The following is a 26,757-nucleotide window of genomic DNA, read 5'->3' as shown; positions in this document are numbered from 1 at the left end:
TATTATTGAACATCATTTTAGTATTATAAGAATGAAATTATTTATTATTGATTCTCATCTAGTCAAGTACACTTTGATGAAGGGATGAATACTCCCCTTGTTCAATAATCTCAAAAGAAAACCATTCAATCAAATCAAACTTAAAGAGACTATGTCCAACTGTCAGAAATCGGCCAACAAACATGTCCGGTTTCATTATTTGTCAAAAAAAAAAAAAAAAAAAAAAAAAAAAACACACAAAAAAATGTTCCACATACGCCACAGTGACCAGTTAAGTTTAAACTTTGAAAATTAATACAAAATGTGCTACTGTTAAAACAGAATAAGAAATATATGCATGATCAAATGATTTACTGAAACTTTAAAATTTTATTTTAAGTTCTGATAAAAAGAAGAAGATGAAGTATATCAATCATTATCAGAGAAAAAAAGTGTTGAACTATTTAATAAATCATAAAAATGCCTTATTATATCAACTTAGTGATGTAATTTATCTGTGTAACATAGGTACTTTGATGATGAGGATTTTTTTCCTTGAATTATATTAGTTAGAAAGGCAAAAGCGATACAAGGATAAAATTTAATAAAAAAGTTGTTTAAACATTAGTTAATAGATATTCACATATATGCTCCATGTAAAGGGCAAATTTGTATTGACTTATTTTAATTGATAGCATTAAAATTAGACCATTTTAACTTAATCTCTGTACAATATTTATTCAAAGTAGATCAGAACTATTTTCATATTATAAAGTTAAAAGGCACTATTTTTCTTCAAAGAAGAAACTAATTTTTTGATTTTGTAAAAGTATGCCATTTTATTTTTCAGTAAAGCAAATATATTTTTTTAATCTTTAGTACCTAGTTTTTAATTAAGGGGTTATATCTAGTTGTAAGTGCGAAAAAACGTTCTTTTTTGCGGATTTTTTGTGAAGAGGCATTTCATTATACAAACATAAAGAATACATGCACATATAGCAAATTTAATGTATAAAAATAATTCGCTGTGTATTTAGAAAAATATTGGGTTCCGTTATTTTTGTAGTAGATCTCCTAGACGACCTCCAAAAAAAGCTGTCTGGCGGTGAGCATGATATCTCTGATACAAATCACCCAAAATTGAAAAATCCAAAATATTCATTTTCAGGATAGACAAATGCAGGTAATGAACGAAGGAATAGACAAAATGGCGGCTTCTCAAAGACAAAAATCGTTTTTTTCACGAAAATTTACACTTTAAAATGGCATAAAAAATCCAATTACTGTCAAAAACCTTTTTCCTTCGTTCATTACCTGACAAAAGTATCAAAGAAAATTCAGTAAAAATTTCAAGCCAATCGGTCCAGCCGTTCCGGAGTAATCGTGCTCACCGCCAGACACATTTTTTTTGGAGGTCGTCTAGGAGATCTACTACAAAAATAACGGAACCCAATATTTTTTTAAATACACAGCGAATTCTTTTTATACATTAAATTTGCTATAGGGATATGTATTCTTTAGGCTTATATAATTAAATGCCTCTTTACAAAAAATCCACAAAAAAGAAAGTTTTTTTTTGCACTTACAACTAGATAGTATAACCCCTTAATTGCTACAACTACAATTAAAATAAATTGCACGACTGGGGTCGCACATACTTGCTCTTATGCTTAAAGTAACTATAATGTTAAAGCTTTTTATTCAAGAAATTTAAAATTTGATATTTTGAAGAAATTTCATAAGTAGTATAAAAAATTAGGTATATAATAAATAAATACAACTATTGTACGAGGATAAGAAGTGTTTTATTATATACCTAATTATAAAACTCGTGCAGAAATTCCAAATATAATTCAATACGAATTAATAGATAATTTAGTATAAAAAAATTAAATCTGTTTTTATAATTAATAAAACTCCGTTTTAAAATATCTTAAAAAAAAAAAACAAATATGCCATTTTATTTCTCGTATAAAAAGGTATTTTTAGAAAAAAAATTTTGAAAATTGTAGGAGCCGTTTTTTAAAAAAATAATTTTTTATATATAAAATTTTTTTAACATTTTTCAAAAAAAAAGTTGGTATGCCATTTTGAAGAAATAATTAATTTACACATAAAAACTAAATTTAAAAATTTTTCATTGATCCGTTTTCAAAAAATTGATTTTTCAAAAAAAAATTTTGAAATATTTTTTAAAAAACCAAAAATGCCTTTTTTGAAAATTTTCTAAAATTTTAATATTATCTTTACTTACACACTTTTGTATAAAAATTTTCATTTAAATCGGGTTAATTTTGTACGAGATATTCAGAAACGAAAAAAACCGTTCTATGACAGGTACCGTTAATAACGGTACAAAAAATATTTTTTTTATTTAAAAAGTTGGCCCTTATGTGTAGTACTACACACAAAAATTTTAATCAAAATCGTTAGAGCCGTTTTTGAAAAAAATTACCTTTTCTATTTCCGTTATATGACAGGTACCGTTAGTTTTGGTCATAAAAAAAAAATTTCAATTTCCCCTCTAGGGAATCACCAAAAACTGCTAACTACCAAGTTTGAAGAAAATCACTTCACTCGTTTAGGCTGCAGCTTCAGATAGAGACAGACACACAGACAGACAGAATTGCCGGACCCACTTTTTTGGCATTCTCCATCATAGTAATGTCATGTAAAATTGTTATCTCGAGTTCGATTTTTTTTACGAATCCTAAACTTGCCCTATAGTACCTATATCGCAAGTAAAAATATCAATAAGCTTTTTTCAAAAAATTTATTTTTCAAAAAAAAAAACATCTTGTTTTAACTTGCTCTATAGGACTATAGGGCAAGTATTGGTTTCGTTTTTTTGAGGTTTTAATTAAAACACATTACGTTATGGAGAAGTTAACAAAAAGTGGGTTTCGTCATGAGATCCGTCAGCCTGTGCGTGCATCTGTACATACAGCTCCAGCCTAAATGGGTTGACGGATTTTCATGAAATTTGGTACAAATGATTTTTTTTGTATTTTTTCCAGTAATTAATAAAGAATTCATTTATGACATACCAATATTTAAGACTGAAAATATAAATTAAGTAGAAAGTGTCATACCGTGATTAAAATATTTTGTGCGACTTGTATACAGTACCTTGCCATATTATTAGGCCCAAGCGGAAAAAATACAATTTTTCGGTTCAGTCTTTGCTCAATTTTTAAAGTTTTTGTCGAAATATCTTGAATTTTTTTTGTCCCATGTAGGTACTTGCACATATCATATAGATACGGATTGACTTGAAAAAAGTTTAAAAATTCATACTTTTTGATAAAAATAACGTACGAAAGGGGATAAGCTCCAAAAAACGTACCCTATGGAATTCACGCCCGGATAATTACCAGACCGGTCCAATACTTAATTTCTTGTACCGAGGTATAAAGTGACATTCTTAATTTTATGGCAAGGACCCAATCTTGCATAAATATAGAAGCTTCGAGCCTCGAGCCTATTCCGAAATCGTAGAATCAGAACGTTTCCAAGCTCCTTTTTTGTGTTGGTCTGGAGTTATGGCGTTTTCCACAATATAAAAAGAACCTCATCCTTTCCCTGAGATAGTACAACAGCCAATAATGACCAGAGGATGTTTTTTTATTGGAATAATGTACTTTGAATAGCTGTGCTGATCTGGGTCTTATAAAAAAGAAAAAGACTACCCCAAATCTAAGATCATTTTTTACTTTCCAGACGATCAGAGCTTCTATATTTATGAAAGTTGCGATCCTTGCCATAAAGTTAAGAATGTCACGTTATTCATCGGTACAAGAAATTCAGTATTGGACCGGTCTGGTAATTATCCGGGCGTGAATTCCATAGGGTACGTTTTTTGGAGCTTATCCCCTTTTTTACGTTATTTTTATCAAAAAGTATAAATTTTTAAACTTTTTTCAAGTCAATCCGTATCTACATGATATGTGCAAGTAAATGGGACAAAAAAATTCAAGATATTTCGACAAAAACTTTAAAAACTGAGCAAAAACTGAATCGAAAAATTGTATTTGTTTCGCTTGGGCCTAATAATATGGCAAGGTACTGTACAATAGATTTAAGCTCAGACAAAAAATGTTTGTAGGCTTTTCCAATGATATTCCAAAGAAAAAGTCAGTCATAATTAATATTTTGCGTTGAGGCATATTTTTTGATATTAAACTCTATTTTATGAGTAGGCAGCATTTTTTTTAAATTTGGGTAGGTTAAAATATTAATTGTTAAAATATCCATTGTTTTAATTTAAAAATTTCAAAAAATTTAAGATTTTCACCCTTAAATATACTTAAATTAAGTCAAATAATTCCGATAAGTTTTAATAAATAAATTCTTGATATTAATTATAAAGAATTTTGTTTATTATAGCTACTTTGCACTGGACATTTCCCGCAATTCCGTCCGTGCGTCTGTGCGTCCATCTGTACACATTTCCACAGCCTAAACGGGTGGATGGTTTTTCTTCAAATTTGGTACAGATGATTTCTATGGAATTCTAAAAGTTGTTCTTTTTTTTTGTTTTTTTTTTTTTTATATCTCGTTTAGAACGTATGTATACCTCCCATACAAAAAAATACGATATTACGAATTTCTCGAAAACGGCTCGATTTTGATTAAACTTTGTATACGTAATATTTACAGCAGTGGCAATAAAACTGCATTCTTATTTTTTCTCAAAAAAGTCAAAAAACAAAACAAATTTTTTTCATTTAACAAAATTTTGCCCTAAATGTCGGCTCTTCCACAATAGCAATTTTTTTAAAATTTAGATCCAGCTTTTAAAATCTACAAGTAGACTAACATAAAAGTGCTTTGAACTGCAAAAGCAAGTACTTGCGACCCCAGTAGTGCATTTTATTTTTCTTGAGATTTCTAAAAAAAAACTAGGACAAATGAGATAATTTGGTATACCTACAAGTTTTCAATTTGAAAAATTACGTAATAAAAATCAGTAAGACCACTATGGCTCTCACTGCTTCATATAAAACAACGAAAATCATTATGAGACCCAGACGTATACAATTTCATAAGACTCTTGATAATAATTAAAATTCTTCATCTCCTTAATAAAACGGATATGAATTCCATTTAAATTGTTTCGAAACCAATAGTTATCTTAACGCCTTTTTATGCCCACAAGATTATCCAGCTTTCAGGAATGCAAACCCAGCATGAAGTAAAGGCACTTTTTTGCTGATCTGTAATTCCGTATAAATATATTTCAATTTCTAATTTATTTCCAGTTATGGTATTCAATAGAGGTATGACTGAAATGTGTCTGCATGTGAACCCTTTCTTTTCATAGCTTCACACACCTTTTAACTAAGTAATGGTAGCAAATAGTTTAAAAAGGTTAGAAAAAAGTTATCACTTCCAACAGCCTTAATTTTTAATATACCTACTATAGGTTCCTTTAAATTAAAAGACATATTTTGAAAAAAAAGGTAATAAAAAAAAAAACATGTTGCATAAATCTATGACACTATTCATATGAATGCATATTCTTATCTCATATTGCTGATCACATCTCAGGTGGAAGCGATAAATTTATAAACAAAAATAAAAAAAAAAAAACAAACGAACCGACACGTCAAAATGGAATCTCTTGCGTTCGCGCAACAGTTGCGCGAATTCAAAATAAACAAAAAACAACAAAAAAAGAAAAGAAACTGTGCGAATATATACGTGCTTCAAATGCAATCATACGTTACTAAATCTATGCGATAGGTATGTTATATATGTTCGTTTTTTGATAGTTTGACGCTGATTAGAGATGCAACTAGTTTATTTGGTTTGCTCAAACCGTGAAGCTGTGATGGAGCAAAACTAATTTCATAATTTTTTTTTCTGCTTTTCTTTTTCTTTAAATAATCGGGCAGCGACACCACACCACCAATATGGACAGTGTGCGTCTACCATGGGATAAACGCATTTTTTTTGTAATTCATAAATTTTTAAATGAGTCTTTTTGTTTTCATTTCTTTTTTTCAAAATTTTTTATTTGCTTGAAAGAAACCAGTCAGTTGAATAACATGGATAAGCAAGAGTATTGCTGATAAAATTTAAGTTTTTATTTGACATTATTCTGGGGGCCTTGAGATTAATAGCTATATCTTGTTGCATATTTCGAGGTTTTCAATGGCCTATTGATAGGTTTTTTTTTTTAATGTTGGCTATTTCTCATTTTTTTCACATACAATAAGACGACTCTGAAGAATGGGAACAATCATGAATATTTATTTTTTATTTGTGAAAAAAAAAAAACAATTTTGTGACGGTTAGATTGTTTAGAAGTTTGAAGAATCAAAAATTAAGCTTGAAATTTGTCTAATAAATGAGTTTAATGGGCATTAACATAACTTTAAAGTTAAATAAACTTTTAAGTCAAAAATTATTAGTAAATAATATTCAAAATTTTAGATGACTTGAAATAGAATAGAATTTAGAGAATTAACCTTAATTGTGTGGATGGAAGTTTTTTTGAGGTCAGCTATAAATAGGGTTTAAAGTACTTTCACTTTTTTATCTTCATAATTATTTTAATGCAAACGGCCTGATATTACAAAAAAAAACAATTTATTTATTGAATGAAATAAAATAGGTTAAAAATTTTAATTACAATTATTGAACTTCAAATAAATTAATTTTGTACTGCTTCAGTTTGGATTAGTTTTAGGGTAAAATAATTTTATTCTAAAGGCCATGTACGAATTAGGTTAAATAATTACTTAGCCCAGGAAATTTTGTTAACACTATTCAATTGAAAAGAAAAATTCTCAGTTGTTAAGATGTTAGTCAAAACATTATTTCAGGAAAAGTTCTAAGGCTATGAATGAATGATGCAATATCCTTACTGTTTTTTGTATTTTAAATCAGCATCATAAGAGCTATGGAAAAAATAAAATACCCTGTACAAATTCAACGAAAATCAACTAACTCAACTAATGCACAAAAAAATAGGTACATCGACCAGACCCATTTCAAGACTTCCTCAAGAGAATTTCCAAATGAAGGTAAACCAATCCTCTTTGGTTTTTAAATTTGCGCTGTTTTTTTTTTTAATTTAAAGTGAAAAAAATATATTTTCACAATAATTTTGTTTAAATTTTGTAAATTAAATGATATCAAAAGATTGCCTGAAGTACAATTATCTAAAGCGGTAGACGCAATTTTTTTTACAAATTAACTTCACACATAAAAAAAATATTTGAATAGAACGGGTACTCCACTCCTACAATTTTTAGATTAACATACATACTTTATTCAAAATCCAGAAGTTAATTTCTATCTTTTAGTATAAAATTAAGTCAATTGAAAGAAGGCTTTTCAGAAAGTAGATAAGTTTTTGATATAATATTATTTATGAAATTTAAATAACATTTTTGAAACAAAAAAAAAAAAAATGCTCACAAAAATCGCAATTTTAATAGAAAAAAAAACAATACGGCAACAACTGCAATTTTTAACCGATAGAGATTAAATTATTTAAACACCGAGTTTACGCCACTTCTTATATGCAATTTGGTCCAGTTTTCAAAAATTGATTTAATTTTCTTTGCGATCATTGTTTGAAATGATATTGTTGATTAAAATAAAACATCCTTTTTCCATTCTAAGATCGTTTTCTTAAAAGTTTAAAGTAAAGTGAAGGTTTAAGAAATAAGAAATAAGAAATTCAATCTGAAGGAACAATATTTCTTGTCCATATGGACCAACTTAAGTAGCGAAAATGTGTTCCAAGGCAATTAAACAAAATCCATATTTTTTTATTCACGAAATTTAATATTTGATGTTTAACTCACTTAATTTAATCTTCAAAGATAAAAAGTCGTCGCTTCTCCTGGTGTTTTGATTTTATTTGAGTAAAATAAATTTAGTTCAAGTACGGCGAGGAACGCAGCTAAAACATATCAACACATACAGGTACAGGGTGTCCCAAAAGTCAACGTCGAAACGAAAACGGTAGATAGGGTAGGTGGTGATAGTTATCAGAAAAATAATAAAAAAAATCGCACACAAAAATATACACAAAACACAAACAGAAATATGTATATTATGTAAAAAGGGTTCACTATGGCGTATGCGTAATATTTTTTTAGTTTTTTAACTCTTTTTTAAAAACTAAAATCAATTTTCTTGTGTTCAGATACATGAATGGAATATTGAAATATCTTTTCAAAGGGGGACATTTATGAATACGTCGCTCTAGAGGAACAGAAACGTTTCTCAAATTTGCTATACTGAGGAAATCCAATTTTGTAGATTTTCTATAAATATTGAATAAAATACCATATAGAAGCTGGGCCATATGAGCCTTGTTTTGAAAATCATCAGAACAAAACAAAATTAAATCATTACACTGAGGAAAAAGCCATTAAAAAGAATCTTCATTAGTTTGAATGGAATTCTGCACGTTCGTTATTGTTTTCATTTTTAGTCGAGTTTATTAAAAAAAATACTTATAGTCCAGTAATTTTAGGTTTTATCTGCGGAAAAATTCCTACTGGGCTGAATTTTGGTATACAGCTTAATGAGGGCTTTGTTATGAAGATGTGAAAAATCGACATTGATATCGTGTCCGCGTTAAGAGTTATAGGGGTCAAAAGGTCACAAAAACTGGTTTTTCACGATTTTCAGCAAAACGGTAAGTCTTATCAAAAAATATTCAATGCAAGAATTGTAGACCAGATTATTATATATAAAAAGTGTCATGACACTTTTTTTCCTAAGACCCACCGTTTCTTAGGTATAACGATTCAAAAAGTTGAAGTTTAGTTGTAATCGTCATAATCCTATTCCTGAAAAAAAAAACTCCTAACTAAAAAGTTCCTCAAATTTCATTATTTTTTTAGCTTGAATTTCGTTCCTCAACTGTTAAGAATATGGGGAAACCAAAAAAAAATGGAAATTTTGGCCATTTTTCCGATTGGGGCCCTTCTCCCGAAACCATTTCCCTGGGAATTTTTGTTTAGAATATGTCTGAAAATATACAGGGTGTGCAATAGAGAATGGACAACCCTAAAACGGCTTATAGCTACACTTATGATTGTTCTAAAAACAGATAGAAAAAAGTTCTATCGCAACCAGTTCATAAAATATGGACTTTTTTTCGTTCAGTGTATTTTAAATTTTATCATCTTATGTTTTCGTTCACTACAACCACGAATGAATGAATTTTATTTATTTCTTTTTTTTATAATTTTCTACAATAATTGGATGGATTGGATAAACACTTTAAAAATTTCATAGCTATTGCACATTTTCGTAAAAAAAATTTTGAAATCTGTTTTTTGATGCAAAATGTAAAAAAAGTATTTTATGAAAAATTTTAAACACCTGTGGTATAAAATTCTTAACCGTTGAGGAACGAAATTCAAGCTAAAAAAATAATGAAATTTGAGGAACTTTTCAGTTAGGAGTTTTTTTTCAGGAATAGGATTATGACGATTACAACTAAACTTCAACTTTTTGAATCGTTATACCTAAGAAACGGTGGGTCTTAGGAAAAAAAGTGTCATGACACTTTTTATATATAATAATCTGGTCTACAATTCTTGCATTGAATATTTTTTGATAAGACTTACCGTTTTGCTGAAAATCGTGAAAAACCAATTTTTGTGACCTTTTGACCCCTATAACTCTTAACGCGGACACGATATCAATGTCGATTTTTCACATCTTCATAACAAAGCCGTCATTAAGCTGTATACCAAAATTCAGCCCAGTAGGAATTTTTCCGCAGATTGGGCTTAAAAATGACTAAAATGACTGGGCTATTAGCGTAAGGAGCACAATTATTGGCACCCTTCATGCAATAAAGCATTTCACAAAAACTACTATGCCCAGGAACAAAAATCATGTTGTTTTCATAAACTGTATTAATTCTCTACAATTCTACATTTTTATTTAGGTAGGTCTATTTCGTTCTCACTGTTCTCAGTGAATTTTAATTAGTAAAAAAATAAAGCCGTCCTAAGTTCATGAAAAAAGTGCAAAAAATACAGTGTTCCCGCTAAGGACACTGAATTTGGTAACTGTCCGTTTTTGATTATTTTTTGAATTTTTGGATGAAGATTAATTTTGTTTAGCTTAACAATATAATAATGGCGTTTTCGATTGGCAGTCCGGAAGCGTCCGGAATCATTCTGAAAGCGTTTTATTCGTACAAAACTGACAGTTTTGTGTGAATAAAATTTTTTCAGAATTATTCCGGACGCTTCCGGACTGCCAATCGAAAACGCCATAAATTAAATGTTTTTAATTGTTTTTTATATAAAAAGTATGTTCAAATTATTTAAAAAGGGGTGTCAATAATTGGTCCCATATAAAGTAGTGGTTTTATTATTGGCAGGGGGGTGCCAATAATGCGTGCTTTGGGACATCAATCGTCGGCACTGCCAATAATTGTACCTTTAAGACGCCAATAATTATACCGTGTATCCGTTATAAGTTTCAATTTTGAGGGTGCCAATAATTGTACCCTCGGGTGCCAACAATTGGATGCCAATGATTGTACCTTTTGGGTAGTTTTTCTTCTAAAATGCATATCTACTTTCATTGCAATTAAAAATATGTTACAGTTCAGGGTCAGCTGATACCTTAATTCTTATAAAAGGATGCGAAATTTGAGGTCAACGTTAATATATTATAACTACTAGCTAACATAAGCTAGACAGTTTTACAGATCTTTTTGATTAATTAAAAACTATATTTTTGTGTTAAAGAAAACGTTTTGAAAAAAGCGATATTTTTAGGTATGTATGAGATGAGAAGAATAATAGATCCAAAAAAAGGTATACTAACAATATTATTTTTCTATCTATATTTTTTTCCTAATTTTTGTATTTACGGCCTTGTCTGCATTCCACATTTTGTTACATTCTCAGACAAAATATCAATGTCAATGCAAACGTACTTATTATGTTAAAACGTGTTCTTCTCTCTATTAACTTCTTTAAAATAAAATCACGGTCATTTGTCATAATTTACATAAATATTTCTACACTATTTTTAAATAGCTAATTGTAGCCACTGGCTATCAAAACTACCTAATGTAAACAAAATGTGAACAAGTTTTGAAATCGCTATTAAGTATTAATACCAGCCATGTACTCACTCATAGTGGGAACATTAAAACAAAGTTTCCAAGTGAATAGTTTCACAAAATCAAATTCGAAAGTAATTTGTTTTTTTTTTTTTTTTATTCACCAGTAAAATAAGCTGTCAATGAAAATGTGAAATAAAAAAACGCCTTCTTAAATGACTTAAATTGTCTAGCCGAATAAATCGATATTTGAGGCAAATTGAATTAATAATTGAATTTTCCCAAAAAATAATCTTAGCAAATCCTTTCTCTTTTTTTTTGTACTTTCATTTTATTGTTTTTAATGGAAAGCTATGAGTAACACCTTCAACAAACGAACAAATGTCATACTTAACTTTAAATATTGCCATGACTTCGGTACAAATTGTTGAAATGCTCTCATAAGACTTGACCTTAAAGCTGGTAACATATTGTTACCTATTTTATTTAAAGAGTTTTAAAGCAAGCACGAGATTCATTTGTGTTTAAAATAAATACTAATCCTCAACATCGCACCGTAATGTGTGGGAGTATTTGGGTTTATTACATCAATCAGTTTCAATTTTGCGAAAAAAAACATTGTGAAACTCTTTGCAAATTAATTGAATGAATGAATAAAAGTCATGAAATTCAGAATGGCATCATATCACGACTCTATGTTTGTCATGGCGCACATAACCTTTTTTTTACCACGCTTCTCTTTGAATCATTTGAAATTTTAATCCAAAGACAATGCACAACTTAAAATGTATGCTTATCTTTCAGAGTCTAAGTCTGACAAAGTGTTGTGCGCCTACTCACAATTAAAAACAGAAAAAATACTTAACACAATACGATCCATGATCTTCCAATAGGTATCTGCTAAGTCTCCACCCTACAACAATCTGTCATCCATCTGACAGATGTGTATATACAATTTTTTGCGAGGGATTTGATTTCTAATTTGCTTTTTGCTTGCATGTCAGTAATATGTCAAAAATTTTGAAATCAAAAACTCACATGTTTGTTTGTGTTTTGATGTTAATTGGATGGGAATCTGTCAATACATAAACCACCAGAAGGCATTTTAACAAGGAGAAAATTATTAAGCAGATGTAGAAGCTTTAATATGGGTGCAACTCTAGTTATCATATGTCAAAGTCATAACTTAACAATGTCAAGTTATTGTGTGGATGGTACAAATTTCGCATTGACAGGCGAGTCTGAATTACATGCATACATTAAAAGTTTGAATTTAGACATGGAGTACATTATGAGAGAGAAAGTTATTTACAACACTAAGAAAATTCATAGAAAATTCATTTATTCAATTTGCCAAAAAAAAAAAAAAAAACGGAATAAATTGGGTGAGATCTACTAAGCTACTTGAAAGAGACTTGAACATTACATAGAGAGAATTACTTAGTAATGAAGATATTGGAGCCTAATAAAATACCCCAATAATGGATCATATAATGATTATGAAAAAATTACGAGTTGAAATTAATGTGATCAATGTAACAATAGTGGAAAATAGTGAAACGCATTAGAATAGATGAGCATTTCTTAACCAACAATATAAAAATTTACCATAGCTTCTATAAAGCTTTATACAAGCTGAAAGCTAACTTAGTTTAGTTTACTTGTAGATTTTAAGAGCTGGCTCTACATAAATTTTTAAGAAATTTCAATGTTGGAAAAGAGCCGATATTTAGGGCAAAATTTTGTTAAATGAAAATTTATTTTGTTATTTGACTTTTTTGAGAATAAATAAAAATGCAGTTTTATTCAATTGCCTTGAATTTTACGTCTGCAAAGTTAAATAAAAATCGTTTGAGCTGTTTTCCAGTAATTTGATATGACTTTAAACAATTTGTATGGGAGGTACACTTTCTAAGTGACATATAAAAAAACAAAAAAAAATAACTTTCAGAATTTTATAAAAATCATCTGTATCAAATTTGAAGAAAATCCGTCCACGTTTTTAAGCTGTGGAAATGTGTACAGATGGACGCACGGACGCACAGTGGGGCAGCCCCATAGAGTGATGTGATATAAAGGTTGTTTTTTAAACTAAAGCTTTGGGGAAAAAAGATCACGTGTTCTATATTTAACAGTAAAACTGATAAGATGAACATATTTGTTTTGTTCAAAGTCTTTAATTTATTACTAGTCATGCGGTTGAAGTTGAGTGTTAAAGAAGAAAAGTTCAGTTTTTAATAAGTGATAAAAAAGGTGTTCTTTTGTTTTTTGTTTAAAATCAAGAGTTTTTGGGAAAAAAAAAAAAATAAAATAAAAATGTCTCGCATAGACGAAGGTCTGTCAATTACTATTCTTCTTTAAAAAAAATAAAAAAAAATTTCTTATATTAAAAAATTGAATCAGAAAATAATGAATTCTTAAAAAATCGTTTTTTAGTTTTTTCTCAAAATCTTCTGTTTAGGCAAATATTTAGCAGGTCTAAAAATGGAGAAATCATGATCAGTAAAAACTCTACTAGCCCGTATAAACACCTTTGCTAAATGTTTGCCTTAAATATTTTTTTTTAATTTTTTAAATCGACTTTGAAGGAATTAAAGTGAAAAAAAAATTTTAAAAATAATTTCTATTTCGTAAAAATTAATGGTAGCCACTTTTTCTTACTTTTGTTATTGTTTTAAAAGTGATTAACTTATTTTTGAATTTTATATGCGTCATTTAAACAAAAAAAATTGCTTTTATTTATGAGAAACAGTCCATAGTCTCTTTTTGCATAGTCTCTGATTGCAATAATGATTAAGTCACGAAGTTGGTTTCGTAAACATCATTTAGCAATATTTGTGAAGCAAAAAACCGTTTAAAAATGTTTAAAAACGAATTATTTCTTTTGTTTAAGTATTCGAAATGAAAACATAGTATAACCCCTGCTAAATTTTATTTTGCTATTTATAGGAGTTTAAATAGATTTAACTATTTAATTTTATTATTATAACCAATTTTTCATTTTGTAATTTCCTACTTGTTTTTAGATTTTAATGAATTTCATATTTCAAGAAAAAAATTGTTTGAACTTTATTTTTCAAGCAACAAAAAAAGTTTCGATGATAAATTCAAAGACATTGAATGCTATTTAAAAAACAAAACTTTTTGTGTTTCTAGTAATACCAATAATTTAACTTTCAAAATACGAAATTTTAAACACCAATTTAAAACAAAATGGACTCGTTCAAACCGAACAAAACAAATTTTTTAGCCCAACAAAAAAACTGGCTCAATGAAATTATAATTTCAAAAAATACCGTCCACCTGTTGGACGCCCCTCACTTGATTTTGAGTCAAGCACTTTGTAGACAAAACGGAAGCGAACTGCACATTTACGAAGAACTGACTGTTCGAATCCGAAGCCAAAAATATCCTAGCAAATCGCGTTTTCGAAATATTTTTGTTAGAAAATTCAAAAAAACGTGTTTTTACTACTTTTGGTGTTATGCTTTAATTTGAAGAATTTTTTTTAAATATAAATCATAACGGTTTCTATAAGAACTATTTTATTCTTTCAAGACCCGTTTAAATCTTTGCAATATCTTTTTTATTGTGCGAGATATCTTAAAATGAAGTACATAAGTTTGTTTAGCTTAATTTATCAAAAAAGGAGATGAAAATGTGATACATTATAATAAGCCATAAAACTGACGATATCTCGAACAATAAAAAAGATATCGAAAAGATTTAAAAAATTCTTGAAAGAAGGAAAATAGTTCTTACAGAAACCGTAATAAATTGTATTATTTTTTTCACATAAAAGCATAACCTCAAAAGTAGTAATTTTTGCAACTTCTAACGGTAATATTTCAAAAACGGGAGCTGATAGGATGTTTTTGACTTCAGATTCGAATTCAGCACACCAAAAACCTTTAGAAAAGTATATCTTAGTCTCGGCACCAAGAACGTTGTTGACTTGTGATAATTAATATCACGAAACCACCATTTCTGCCCCACTGTGGGACGCACAGATGGAAGGATGGAATTGCGAGACCCACTTTTTTGGATTTCTCTTGTTTTCGGCACGAAACAAATACTTGCCTATAGAGCAAGTAAAAAAAATGGTAGGTACTTATGATGCAGTTTGCAATGATTGTTTTCTTCATCACCATGACTGGGACTGATTGCAACATAAACAAAAATAGGTTACGTTTAGCGCAAAAACTTAAAAATTTACTGGCAGATCTTACACTATTATTTTTGGTTGAATAAATTAGTTCCATATTCTTTGATAAGGAAGGATTTTTGGAATTAAAAAAATTCAAACTTTTTTGGCTGTTTTTTTTTTTTTTTAATGTAGTTTTCTATACACTTCTTCCCGTAAACTATTCATTTAATAATGCTCTTAAGACTGAACGAAAGCAGGTTCATTTTTTTTAATACTTCTGCATACATATAGGGGAAGTAGGGGCAAGACCGTTTTTGTAGGTACTATGTTGTATGAAAAAAAGTAAAATTGGCAACACTTGCAACACGAAATAAGTGCCTTTTGGTATGATCTATCACGTCTGTAAGTTTGAGCAAGTTCGCTTTTTTCATCAAATTCTTATCGTTCATGTGAAAAGTCCGTAGTATTTTTAACACTGGAAAAATTAAAATTTTTAGCTTTTATTTTTATATACCTAATAGAAAGTAAATATTCAAAAGCATTTTCTGTGAAAGAAGGAGTAAAGATAAAATTAAAAAAAAAAAAATCCAGAACATCAGATATGATATGACTGGGGCGAGACCGTTTTTTGTTAGATGTTTTTTTTTTTTTTTCAAAACGTATTATCATTTGTTCAGTATTTTTTATTTTTTTTTTATAATAATGAGAGTTTCTATAAAAAAGTATATAGTGGAGTAACTAAAGCTCAAAAATTGGCAATATTAGGGAACCCGGCCGAACAGCTTAGATTTTGATGATCTTTTTTTTCAAACGTCGGTAATTAAAAATACTTTAAAGTCTATAGATTAAAAATTGCCGGTGTTGTCGTTTTGATTTTTTAAATTTAATTGAAGATTTTTGTGAACAAAAACAAATTTTTTTCAAACATTTTTCTTAAATTTCATAAATTAATTGATGCCAAAAGATTTTCTATTAAATTCAAGGAAAAAAAATATATGGGAGTGAGGGACAGTCTTCCATAGTTCAAGCGATAGATGCAATTTTCTTATTAATTGACTTCAAACACAAAAAAAAATATTTGAACACAACGGCAACACCTACAATATTCAAATATATATTTTTTAAAAGCTAGAAGCTTAGTCATATATATAAAATTAAAATTAAATTAATTGAATGAACGGCTTTTGAAAGAATGGTAATTGAACTCAGATTTTGAAAAAAAAAAAATTATTGAAAAAAATTTAACATGTCGTTTTTTTAAACTTGGTCGTAATATAAAATGCATTTATTTTCAAATTTTTTTGGCCGCATTTATTATGATTTCAAATTTTAAAAGGAAATGTCAATATGTATTACGGTTTATGAAAAAAATTAAAAAGTATTTCATTTTCGAAGAACTTTTTTTAATAAAAGTTTTGAAAAAAAAATGTAACTTATTTTTTTTTTTTAAGTTCAACATCTAAACATAAAATTATTTTAAGTAGTAATTTTTCATTTTTTTTTCAAAAGTGTGATATATTTTACCTTTTTTGCTTCGAAATTCAACTGATAATATTTATGGCCAAAAATTTTTTTTAAATAAATTCATATTTTATTAGAAAAAGTTTGGAAAAAAGTCATTTTAAATTTATCTAATAAAATTTTTTTTTTTTAATTCTGAGTTTGAGGACCAGTTTTTCAAAAAGTCTTGATTAAATTTAGTGGATTTAAATTTAAGAGATAAGAATGAGCTTCTGGGTTTTTAAAAATGTATTTTAAAATATTGTAGGTGTTGCCGTTGTTTTCAAAATATTTTTTTTGTGTTTGAGGTCAGAATGTTAGAAAATTGCATTTATCGCTTAAACGATGGAAGATTGTCCCTTACTGCCTTTTATATATTTTAATTAAATTACCTAGAGAATCTTTTGCTATCATTTGTTTTATGAAATTTAAGCAAAAAAAAAAATGGTTTTGTTAAAAAAAAATTAATTTTAATTTTAAAAAACAATACGGCAACACCGGCAATTTTTAATCTATAGACTTTAAAGTATTTTTAATTACCTACGTTTGAAAAAAAATCGTCAAAATCAGAGCTGTTCGGCCGGGTTCCCTAATAATTTGCTTTAGTTACTCTACTAATAAACCTAATGAATAAAAACTTTATTTAAATCAAAAGATGTTTTTTATTGGTTTTTAAGATAGTCAAACACTAAAGGGGCGGTCTTGCCCTCACTTCCCCTACATAAAACAACTCACACAAAATATTGCCAAAAATGGACCAATGCTATTTTCACCGACTCCATTAACTATAGCCAAAGGAGCTACATACTCGTTATGATATCCAGTGGATTTTACTTCTATTTGTTTATGGGTTTGCAAGACATAAAATCATAACTTTGGTTCGAAGTGAGTACATAATGTCTTTTCGAAACTGATTTAAATAATATTAATTTTGTTCAGTCAACATAAATCTATCCGAATTCTATTTGTAGAATACCAAATAACAAAAAAAAAAGAATTCCAAAGGGCTTATATGAAATACATTTATTTTTTTTTGGAGCTTGGCAACATTATGAATAAATTTGGATAGGTACACCAAAAACAAATTTGATACGCAGTGTACTTATTAGAAACAACTTTTTATGGATGTAAAGAAAGTATACAAATAATATTTTCACTGTCAATAACATACTCGAAAGTAGCATATAAAAATAAATTTCGTTTTGAACCAACTATCACTTTCTAGAACTTTGCTTCCTAATTAGTTTCATGGTGTTCCAATTCTAATGTCTTAAGTAACATCTCTACGCTTCTTGATCTTGATTTATACGAAATCCAAGAATAAAAATTCATAAAATCTTAACCTGATAACTTTGAGTAAATAGCTATTTTGTGGAAAAATTTTATTATTTTCTCATCTTCTGCATTTTAGAATTACGTAAGTAGATTTAAACAAACTAACAAAGAAAAAATCAAGGTAGGAAAATTCCAGAGAAATCTTGATGATATTGATATTTTAACTGAGAAAAAACTTGAATTTTAATATTATGTATGATTGTGACTATATGGAAAATTTCCTATCATCTTGGGTTGTAAAATGTTTATTATTAAATAACCAAGTCATGTATTTTAGCACCTATTTTAGGTGAAAGTTAAAAAAGTTTAATTTAATTTTTATCATGTTAATCACTAATTAGTTGATGAAGATAAATGTCGAATCACATACATCTCGAAATAAACCAATGAAGTGAGTAAGAAAAAAACAAAAAAAAAATATACGAAAGAAAATCATTCAGCCACATTTATTAATAAACAGGAGCTCAAATGTTATATTTATGTGCAGCAATAATATTAAAACTAGTTTATCATATATTTTTATCATAAAATAAGATAAATAAAATCGCGATCAAATTATACTTAACTAATATCGATTAAAAAACATTAAATGTAGGAGTTTACATTTTTCATTAGATGGAAAATTTAATATTGTAACAATATTACAATTGCAGACTTAAAAAGTTTCTTACATTAAATTATAATAAAAAAAAAACTTTTAATACACAAATTCGAGAAATAATTAATTTTAAAAATTTTCATAGTTCAATTATTACTAAAAATGACGTCCATGAGAAATGTAAAAACTTAAAAAAGATTTCTCAACTTTTAATTGAAAAGAAATCTTTTAGACAATAAGAAAACGTTTCGACATCAACCCACAACTACACCCCACCAACCTTGACTTCATTAATATTGTTTTATTTTGCTGAGTGTAATTATTACTGTATGGTAAACCTACACGCTTGGTGTATTTATTAGAAAACTTATTAAAAAAAAAAACTAAATAAAAATCGTGCATGCAAAAGAAATGTCATTATTGCGTATATCTGCCTACGTACATTCATCAATTCAACTATCCGCATCTGTATAGAGAGTAATATTATAAGGTCAATGTTTCATAAACGATGTAGTGTTTCTTGATGTGTCCATATGGACATCTTGACATTCAGGGTATTACACATGGTTGTTGTTTTTTCACCTAACATCTCTTAGGATTAAAAAAATTTATTATTTGCATTAGGTACACAAACTATCTACGACCACGACTACTACTTTTATCTGGGAAATGTAAAATAGGAAACTGGTCTCTCTTGGTTTTGGATCAATTAAAATGTGATTAATGAAGAGATAGTAAGCAGTTGATCGGTCCCATTTGATCATAATTTTAATATCTCTCTCATTTGGCATTAATATTTCTTTTTATAGATATGTGGTTCATTTAACATGTAATTTTTGCGACAAGACTTTTGATTAATAATGTCATTTAAATTCAGCCTGTTTTTATATTTTTGTGTTCATTGGCAAAAGCTATAATGCCTGGAAGGTATATTATTTCTAGACACATATTTAAGATTTGCCAAATCTGATAATACCACAAGTCCACAAGTAAATAAACAAGTTTGATGAATGATTGTGGTCAAAGACTATTATAGATTCATACATGCTATAGATATGGAAATTTGGTTATAAATTAAATTTTTATTTCTTTTCATTGTATGATTGAGGATAAGGTTAATTTCTTCAGTCAACATGCGAAATATTAACGATTTTAAATCCCATTAAAAACTGCCAAATTCTGGTTTCAGCTTGAGAAATATTTTAGAAATGAATTTAAACAGGGTAAATTATTTCTCCATTTATGTTTTGAAATGAGAAATAATGGGAGTAACTATTATTTAAATTGGGAAGTTTCTTTCTCTACAAATAAGAAATCAAAAAACAAAAATAAGCAAAATAACCCAAGTTATTTCCAAAAAATCTTTTATTAATCAAAAATTATATTTGGGATTACGGGTTATTCCTTAAGGTATTCAAACACAAACAAATTACCTTGAAAATCAAATAAAACTCTACAAAACTTCAACGAAACCCATTCACCCATTTCGACGACAAATGAACAGACACGGATATTATGGCGCAATCGTCTTTTTTTACCTCTGCATCATCATAATATTAGTTTTTGATTAAAACAACGAAATTTATGTTTGGCACGAAAACGATAATTTAAAAATAAAAAGTTTTATTGACCACCAAAACTCATTTTGTCTATCATATACAAAATTGTAAGAAATTCGACAAAAATTAAAAAAAAAATAATTTTTAATGCACACATTTTGCATTGATTTTTTTTTACATTGCAGAAAATTTTTTATTTGCAATAAAAATTTTTTTTAAGCAAAATATTTTTATTTGAAATGAAAATTATATTTCAATGCAAATATTTTTCAGTTTCAATAAATTTTTTTTAATGCAATTTTTGTCAGTTAGTTGTAAATGGTTAATAATTTTTTTTTTTTAATTTGTAATGGTAAACAAATGCATTAAGAAAATGATTTTTTACAACCTTGGATATAACCAACACGACGTTTTTATTTATTTTTTAAAAAGATATTAAGGTGGTCTCTCTATCTCTCTAAATAGCAATAAATATGACTAATTCCCTTATTTTTTCCTGAGAAAAGGTCAAAATGGACGTTGTGCAGCTAAGAAAAAAATTGTTATTTATTGTTGTAGTTAAGTTATCAAAACCCCTTTCTCGAGCAACTAAAGTGTCCCTCTCTCTCTTTTCAAGACACTTATCATCCCAGTTTTTCTATATGGTCCAGAGGCATAGATGTTAGGTTTGTATTTTTTTTATAGTACATTTTTTTTTTAAATTAACTAGGTTGAAGAAATATTTTTAAATTTTTGATACTTATTCGAAAGGATTTTGATCTTCTTTTTTTAGAGTGCAAGTGATTATTCAATTTTGATTTGGGTATTGTTGAAGTTCATATTATTTGCACGTTGTCCAAGTGCACTATGGCGTATACGTGCTTTTTTTTTTATTGGCATTTTTTTACCGATATGCAAGAGTAAGGGAGGAGAAGACGGTGCATCAAGATAGAAAATTCAGATTCATGCAATCTGACCATATGACATATACTTTTGGAAGCAACATTATTTAGGATAAGCTCGCTTCTCTTAGGGGATTTTTTTAGTACAGGCGTACCTACCGAACAAAATTAATTTTGTAGCACTTGAGAAACTATTAGTATCTATTCAATACTTATATTTATTAAATGGTTCTACATAAAACCTTAATTACCCTATGCTACAGCAGTAGAAAATAACAGTTTATGTTAAACTTTAATATTTAAGTTTCGTTTCGACAAATTCCTTTAGAGATTTAAATACTGAGGATCTATCTTTGTTAATATTACAATGATAGATCTGCTAGGGCTATGGACACGACAGATCAGAATACAACATAGGGGACGAGCGATCCTCTTGTGCAAGACGGATTTGTTTTTTTTTTACTTGCGATTCATAAAAAAGTGTATGTACACATGAACACGCAATTGAAGTTATACTCATTGTATATATATTCCTATAGTACTCTCATGAAGTAGAATTTTCTGTTTTGCGTCGCCACCGCTGGGATCGCTAGTTTATTTTATATTTGAACCTTATGCAGGAAATTGAAATGCAGATCTACCAAAAGATGTCGCTAGAGTATTTTCTTTCTCACTCACAGAAATTTACTTAGTAGGTTCACACTAAAACAAACAAAATTGTTTTATAGTTATGACAACTAGATGGTGTTTAAATCAATATTGTAAATTTTCACCCTGTACAAACGCCGAAAAATAAGTAGCTACAGCTTAAAAATAGAACTCAAATAACAATCAGAAAATGTACAGAAGCTTTAAAGTCACACTTTTTCATGATGAATGTTTTTGAAATTTCGTTTCAATACTAAATATCAATATTTAAAATAGCATATCTACCATTTTTTTTTTTTTTTTGAAAAATGTTAGGAAATTTCTTAAAATTTTGTCTTATACGAGAAATCAAAATGGCATAGGTACCATTGCTCTAAATCGTATCTACCTATCTCTAGTGAAAAAATTCGTATGAAAAGTTAAATAACTTACAAAGCTCAGTAATAAACCAATGGGCGTAGAAATTAAGAGTATGTTCTGGTGCTGATAAAACCTTTTCCATTTAACTTATGTTATAACTGAAAACAAAAAAAAAAAAGTTCAAAAAGTGAAAGAAGATTTTTTCTTTAATTGCCATTGACTGAATATTGGTTTGCTTCACCAATCTTTTGTGTATTCCACCAAAGTTTAACCAATTTATTGTAGGTAATAGCCTATTTAATCAGATTGCAATCATTATTATAGTCAATAAATATTTTAAAGTGTTTTAAGTATTAGTCATCATTCAAAATCTAGAAATTCGTATAGAAAAATGAATTTGAAGAAGTTTTGAATATTATTGTTGTATCCAAGTTTTACCTCCAAAAACACAAAATAGATAAAAAAAATTTATCTATTTTTATGCAACTGATTGCGATAACATAATCCACACAAAACAAACATACTGTTCTTATTAAATTCTTGATAATTAATCAATTTAACTCACCCTAACATTTGATTGTTGCAATTGCAAAAAAGTCGCAATCCCATTACGCACACGATTCTTAACACCTCTTACAGTACCCTTCGAACTCCTTATAGTTGATGTTGCTGACGATGGACTACGAATATCCTTATAACCGGCAAATGCATCATCACTTAAACTTTTTGGTTCATCATTTTCATCGACTAGATTACCATTACCGAAATCATGTTCATTCACATGAAATGTATAATATTTATCATTTTCGAATTTACGCGATTCCATTGAACCAACCGACGACGACGATGAAGACGAATAAGAACCTTCTTTTATTAAAACACAACTCTTATTAATGTTATCTTTTCGATAACTACTATTAGCAATGTTGTCGAATTTGATATTATTATTATTATTGTTGGCATTATTACGTTCACTCACTAATTTATCATTATTGTTATCATTCATAGCGGAGCCGGCATATTTGAAATCGATTTTTGTCGAAAATCCATTACCACTTCCATTTGATGGTATTAACGATGACGACGATGGTACCGATGGTAAATTCGATAATTTACGATCACGAATATCTCGTAAAAGCGAATCCGGTAAAAAGGACAACTTCGACGGAAGTCCTTCCGACAAACTCAACGACTCACAACTTAAACTTGACTCACTTTCTTCACTATCAGTAAGTGACCCAGCCCTCTGATGTTCATGATGAACCTTCCGCGGCCGATGATTATCCTTCATCATAATCTTAGTGGTCTTTAAGTGCATTTCCAACTTTGGAGCCGATTTTTTCGGCAATGGCGGCGGTGTTGTCGAATTCGCTGTCGAACTACCATTATCCATATCACTACAAGTGCCACTATCCAAAGTGTCACTTGGTGAAAATTGTCCACTACTCATCATATAATACAAATAAGTTGGATTACTAACATTCAAATCGGTTACCGAAGTACCACCGTTATTGGACTTCTGCACCATGTTAATAGTTTCAGAATTTTCTTTTTCTTCACTGATATCCTTATCGATATTAAGATTTAGGTGATGATTTTGGTTTTCACCGCCACTCTTATTTTCTATTAAATTAACAACTGTCACTTTATTGTTAATACTCGTATTGTTATTATTAACAGATTCAATGTTATTATTTTGTTGTATTTCCGGCGAAACTTTTATCTTAACAACATGAAAGTCTTTTACCGTCGATGAAACTGATTCGGTCAGTGCACTTGAACAATCTGCTACAACTTCTTCACTATGGTTAATAATCTCGATTTTTGAAACTGGGAAAATTTCAGTAGTAGCAATAGTTGAAAAAGAAGAAGAAGTAACTTCGTTAGTGGTAGTAGTGTTGCATGGAGATGGTAAAATACAACTAATACTATTTTCATCAACATCTATACCATCATCATCGTTGGTTATATTTTTACCAACACTAATAATTGTTGGCTCCACTTTCATCGTCGTCTTCGTTAAAGTTGAAGAAGTTGTAGTCTTGGTAGTAGTTGTCGCCAAAGTTTTTTCATCATCATCATCTTCAACTACAATTCCGTATTCCATCGTTCGACGTTCTTCTTTCATCGTCGTCGGCGATGATGATGATGATGGTCGAATAAAATTTTCTTTTTCTTCTCTTTCTTTAAAGTTTTCTTTCTCAACTTGCATTCGCAATAAAGTGGGGCTACTATTTGGTGTTGTTGATGTATTTGTAAAAGAAATGGTCTTTGAAGGCATTTCACTAAAAATGTTGTACCGTTTGGGGTTTTCATTTGGGATATCTTTGGAGTTTGTTGTAAGTAGAGCTACACCACCGTTTATATCGATGCATGTTGTTGTTGTTGTTGTAGAAGTTGTCGATGGCATTATTGATTGATAAAGTATAGAAAAAAGGGGAGCAAAAAGATAGTATAGAGTCAAAAAGATACAAAAAGTATCTATATGAATAAGATTGATTGGGTTCGCACTTTGAATATGATTTTTTTCAAGAAAAATCTAACGATTCCATTTTATTGTCTCAAGAGTTTACAAACAAAACGAGGTGGGAAATTTTCAAAAAGTTCAAAACAAAATTCAAAAAATATACTTTCAACGTCATAAAATTTCACTGCGTGTATCTTCGTATCTAATGGATTTAAAAACGATATAAAATTTTCTATATTTGGTTTAGATCTTGTATATCACTAACATTTTTTTTTTTATTAATGATAATACGATTCGATGGATGCGAAATTCAATCAAAGATTTCCTGTTTGTTTTGATGTGAGTATGAGTATATGACGAACTTTGGTCAAAGATGCGTCTTGTGCCTTCCGTTATATGATATGTTAGATTATGAAATGAGGAAATTCAATCGCTCATAGATACATTCAAGCATATTATAAAGTGGGTATCTCTTTGATTTGATTTTTTTTTGCAAAAAATAAAAAAAGTAGGTAGTGCAGATTTATCAAAGAAGATATAGATTCGCGGTGGGTCTTTCTTTTTCTCTCTTCTGTCTTGATTTAATTGGCCCAGTTTTGTGGTTTAAACTTAGTCAAGTTCATATCCATTCACTATATATACGAGAGTATATAAGGATACCGGCTTTTAAAACGGGATCAGCCTATAAGAAAAGATACTTTCTGGTTCTTTAAAAATTCTTTTTTCAAGAGATGCAAGTTTAGAACAACACGACACTGACTTTTTGTGCAAAACTAGAATTCAAGTTGGTTGTTTATTATTATTTTTTTTTTTTTGAAGCACACAGAAAAGATGCTTATACAAATATCTTTTGCATCTATTAAGAACGAAAACAAGAAAAAAAAAGTATCTTTTAACAGTAGAACTTGTATCTCACTCTCTAAAAACGAATGACGACGACGGACGAACAGGTAGATATAAGTAAGGTAGGTATAGGTACTTTATTTGCGCGGCGACTTATAACGGTTTTGGTATGGAGAAGTTGTTGCCTTAGCGCATTGCGGTGTACATACACTACAGCTCTTAACAGTATCGCGAAGGTAACTAAAGACTAAACAGTCGACTTGAGGTTTTGCCATTTTTTTGTTTCTCTCTGGAACGAATGGAAAAAAATATAAAATAATTTCTTGAACAAAAAAAAAAAAAAAAACAACACAACAATGTTAATTTGCGGCTATAAGGTAGGTAAGATCGCAATGAGTGAGGTTTTGCGTTGTTTGAGGTGTGGGCAGGTTGTGTTGTGTTGTTGTTTTTTTGTTTTGGGTGAAGTGAAGATGTTCCTACGTGGAACGAACGTTTTATTGAGTAGGTATGATAATATACTGTGGATAAGGTTTTACTTTTTTTTGGCGGGTGTAGTCAGTGTAGAGTAGGTATGTTGTTGGTAAATAAATATAGGGTCTTGAGTTTGAGTGGAATTTTATTTATATTTATTTGTTTGCTTTGTTTTTATTGTGAAGTGTTATGTTACTTTTTTGACATACTGTTTGAATAGAATTGTTGTATTTTTTTTTTCTTGGTTGGTAGGTAGGTATTGTATCTTCAATTCAATATGTGGAATTTGTTAAGTTTTGTGTGGTATTTTCGGTTTGATGGGTAATTATGTATGTTTTATGGAAACAGGTATGATGGGTGTGATGTGTGGTAAGAAATCTAAGTACCTACATAAATTTCACTTAGAAACGTCCTAAAGATTTCGTTTTTTTTTTCAAATATTTATTTTTCCAATTTTAAAAAAATATATGTAATCATTTATTTTTTAATAGAAACTTTCTAGCAGATATAGGTTCACTTCAATTAAAAAAAAGTGAATTCATTTTATTCACATTAATATTAGATACACACTCTTGCTTTGAATAAAAAAGTATTTTTAAGGCGTTTTCGAGATATAATCAAAACAGGAGTTTTTGTTAGTTCTTTTTGATATAATACCGTAAGTGTCAATAAAATTATAGATACCATATTTTTTGGAGATACAATTTTATGTCTAGGTACCTACCTATACCACTTTTTTAAAAAGATAAATTACCACCCTCTTTCTTTCGATATCTATCTCACATACCTCAAAAACAACCTTTCACCAAAAATACATTTAAAAATTTTGTGCATTCTTTGTTTCAGTTTCATCTTAAGCTTCCATGAACAATTTCATCTTCCCCTTCTACCTTTCTCCATTGAAAAA

At 28.8% G+C, this 26,757-nt stretch overlaps 1 protein-coding gene across 1 annotated transcript in view; it reads right to left on the bottom strand.

Moving 5' to 3' along the window:
• LOC129909880 (glutaredoxin domain-containing cysteine-rich protein CG12206-like) overlaps nucleotides 1-25,604 on the bottom strand; it is a 61,774-nt gene extending 36,170 nt beyond the window's left edge. Inside the window, exon 1 of the mRNA XM_055987008.1 lies at nucleotides 22,635-25,604. Coding sequence (XP_055842983.1) covers nucleotides 22,635-24,479 — 1,845 coding nt within the window. The 5' untranslated portion in view covers nucleotides 24,480-25,604. The remainder of the gene's footprint in view (nucleotides 1-22,634) is intronic.
• Between the last annotated feature and the right edge of the window lie 1,153 nt (nucleotides 25,605-26,757).

The sequence above is a fragment of the Episyrphus balteatus genome, chromosome 2 (genome assembly GCF_945859705.1).
Source record: "Episyrphus balteatus chromosome 2, idEpiBalt1.1, whole genome shotgun sequence".
NCBI classification, from domain to species: domain Eukaryota; kingdom Metazoa; phylum Arthropoda; class Insecta; order Diptera; family Syrphidae; genus Episyrphus; species Episyrphus balteatus.
The sequence above is the reverse complement of the archived record's forward strand: the minus strand, read 5'-3'. Positions and strand labels throughout refer to the sequence as shown.